Source organism: Plectropomus leopardus, chromosome 19 (assembly GCF_008729295.1).
Source record: "Plectropomus leopardus isolate mb chromosome 19, YSFRI_Pleo_2.0, whole genome shotgun sequence".
Classification (NCBI taxonomy): Eukaryota; Metazoa; Chordata; class Actinopteri; order Perciformes; family Serranidae; genus Plectropomus; species Plectropomus leopardus.
In genome coordinates, this window is record NC_056481.1 from 21,449,010 (window position 1) to 21,452,560 (window position 3,551).

The 3,551-nt window shown below is 43.7% G+C and overlaps 1 protein-coding gene across 1 annotated transcript; it reads left to right on the forward strand.

Annotated features, from left to right (window-relative positions):
* The first annotated feature begins 256 nt into the window (after positions 1-256).
* Positions 257-3,022, forward strand: LOC121959107 (retinol-binding protein 3-like). The gene has a single exon (XM_042508289.1). It carries the CDS (start codon positions 257-259, stop codon positions 3,020-3,022), a length of 2,766 nt encoding a protein of 921 aa, XP_042364223.1.
* Positions 3,023-3,551: the final 529 nt, after the last annotated feature.

Consider the following 3,551-nt stretch of genomic DNA (forward strand, 5'->3'; position numbering starts at 1 on the left):
GAGAAGAGATAAGACACCATTTTTCTTTTTTTTTCTTTTTTTTTTACCAATTTTTATCCTATCTGTTATTGTGTGCTGGCTGAAGCACCATAATGCGATTAAAGGTTTATTGAGGACAAAAGCCTCTTATGTGGATGCTGTTGTCCAAAAAAACATGACAGTTACAGTGTTCCCTCCTACAAAAACTATTATCCCTTGACAAGGACAAAGAGAAGACAGAGTTTTCTTTTTATCAGTGATGATGAAGACATTGGCAATGGCGCAACACACACCACTGCTGTTCATGCTTCTGATATGTACTCTATCTGTCAGCACATCGTTCCAACCCGCACTGGTGTTAGAAATGGCCACAATTCTTTTGGAAAACTACTGCTTCCCTGAGAACCTCGTTGGGATGCAGGAAGCCATTGAACAAGCCATCAACAGCGGAGAGATCCTGCAGATTTCCGACCGGAAGACCTTGGCATCTGTGCTCACAGTTGGAGTACAAGGGGCACTGAATGATCCACGGTTGACTGTGTCATACGAGCCCAATTTTGTCCCTGTGATGCCACCAGCGCTGCCATCTCTCCCGATAGAGCAGCTGATCTGGCTGGTGAGAAACTCTGTAAAGCTGGACATACTGGAAAACAACGTTGGATATTTACGGATAGATCGGGTCATTGGGCAGGAGACAACAGCAAAGCTCGGCTCTCTGCTGAGGGACAACATCTGGGACAAAGTTGCTCAGACATCCTCATTAATCTTGGACCTGAGGTATAGCACAGCTGGAGAATTGTCTGGAGTTCCCTTTATAATTTCCTTTTTCTCTGACCCTGAGCCTGTCATTCATATTGATACTGTGTATGACAGGCCCTCGAATTCAACCACGGAGCTGTGGACCATGCCATCGATAATGGGGGAAAGGTATGGCAAGAAGAAAGATGTGATTATTTTGACCAGCAAGCGTACCGTGGGGGCTGCTGAGGCAGTAGCATACACATTAAAAAACCTAAAGAGGGCCATTACAGTTGGGGAAAGGACTGCGGGTGGGTCTTTAAATGTCCAAAAGATTAGGATCCCTCAGTCTGAGTTCTACATAACCGTTCCTGTGGCAAGATCGGTTAGTCCAATCACAGGCCATAGCTGGGAAGTGAGTGGTGTTTCCCCAACAGTCAATACCAACACCAAGGATGCTGTCACAAAAGCCAAGTCCCTTCTGGCTATCAGGAGCGCCATTCCAAAAGTTATGCAGAAGATCTCAGACATAATCAGGAGGTACTATGCTTTCACTGACAGAGTACCCGTTCTTATTCAACATCTGCAATCTACAGATATATTCTCTGTCGTATCTGAGGAGGACCTGGCAGTCAGACTCAACCAGGACCTCCAGACTGTATCAGAAGATCCAAGGCTGGTCATCAGATACATGAAAGACAATGCTGCCATTGTAGAAGAAGACCCTGCACTTGATGATGTTCCAGATGATTTGGAATACTTGAAAGTATTGGTAGATGAAATGATCAAAGTGGAAATTCTTCAACACAATACTGGTTATCTCCGTTTTGACAAATTTGTCAAGTTGTCTGCAGGGTCTAAACTGGAAGAGCTCATGGCTAAAAAGGTATGGGAGCCACTCAAAGACACTAATAACCTGATTATTGATCTACGCTATAATGCTGGTGGATCCTCTACCTCTCTAGCTCTTATACTGTCCTATCTGCAAGACACTTCCCAGAAACGTAACTTTTTCACAATATATGACAAAATTCAGAATACAACAAAAGAATATGACTCCCTGCCCCAAATTATAGGACCATCCTATGGCTCCAAACGTGGGGTTTATGTGTTGACCAGCTACGACACAGCAAGTGCCGGCGAAGAGTTTGCTTACCTGATACAGTCACTCCATCGTGGCACAGTCATTGGGGAAATTACATCTGGTACTTTGATGCACTCAAAGACATTTCAAATAGAGGGGACAGATATTGCCATCACAGTCCCTTTCATAAACTTTTTAGACAACAATGGCGAGTGCTGGCTAGGAGGTGGTGTGGTTCCTGATGCAATTGTACTTGCTGAGGAAGCTGTAGAGCACGTTCATGAGATTGCAGCTTTTCACCAAGGGCTCGAGGTTCTCATAGAGGAAACTGGGGAACTGGTAGAAAAACACTATGCAATCCATGAAGTTGCACTAAAGGTCAGCAAGGTGCTCTCAAGCAAGCGGGCTGAGGGATTGTACTGGCCAGTGGTTGACTTTGAATCTTTGGCATCCCAGTTGTCGGCAGACCTCCAAGAGAGTTCAGGCGATCACCGCCTGCATGTCTTCCACTGTGACGTCGAGCCAGAGTCACTTCATGACGTCCCAAAGATCCCTACTGCTGAAGAAGTGGGATACATAGTTGATGCATTGTTTAAAATTGAGCTTCTCTCAGGTAACATTGGCTATCTAAGGTTTGACATGATGGCAGATATAGAGGTAGTAAAAGCCATTGGGCCTCAGCTGATAAAATTAGTGTGGAGCAAGATAATCAACACAGATGCCCTCATTATTGACATGAGGTACAACACCGGTGGATATTCAACTGCAATTCCCCTCTTGTGCACTTATTTCTTTGATGCTAAACCTTTGCGCCATCTTTACACCGTCTTCGACCGCACCACAAACAATATGACAGAGGTCATGACATTGCCTCAAATCAGAGGTCAACGGTATGGGCCCTCCAAGGATGTCTACATCCTCACCAGCCACATGACGGGGTCAGCCGCGGAAGTTTTTACTCGTTCCATGAAGGACCTGAACAGGGCCACAATCATTGGAGAGCCAACGATTGGAGGGTCTCTATCAAGTGGAACCTATCAGATTGGGGACAGCGTCCTGTACGCTTCCATACCAAACCAAGTTGTGTTAAGTGCAATCACTGGGAAAGTGTGGAGCATTTCAGGGGTTGAGCCTCATGTTATAGCCCAGGCAAGTGATGCTCTTCCTGTGGCACAGAGAATCATAGCAGCAAGGCTGTTACAGAAAGAGCAAGGAAAATAGCTCTCTTCCAAAGAGCAAGGAAAATAGTTCCTCTTGTTGTTTTCTCACTTTTAGTTAAAGGTAAACTGTGCTGGACTTTACTAAAAAAAATCTTTTAAAAACAGCATATAGACTCATACAGAAGTAAACTGTCTTAATCATCATGTGTGACCCACTAGAAGTGAGCGACGACCTGGATTTTAGTGCTTTTTTCTTTAGCCCCTTGATTTTTGGTTAGATGTCTGAAATTATATCCATGGTTTACGCAAGCTAAAGAGACTTTCACATTTTGTTCTGCAACATAAAATATGTTCGTAAATACCCCACGTGTGAACTTTTGAAGCTTGTATGTGTCTTAAGAAAGGCCATTGTAAAGTTGTTTTTTGGCCAAACCTAAGGTTTTTAATTCTAGTGATTTCATTTAGCCTTCAAAAATCATAGAAGTACTGTTCATTTGTGAAAATCATCTTGCTGAACAAAGAAGTATCATAAACATTTGTTTGCCACAGAGCTTGTTTTCTGCAATAGTCCAAAATCCAAAGGAAAAATC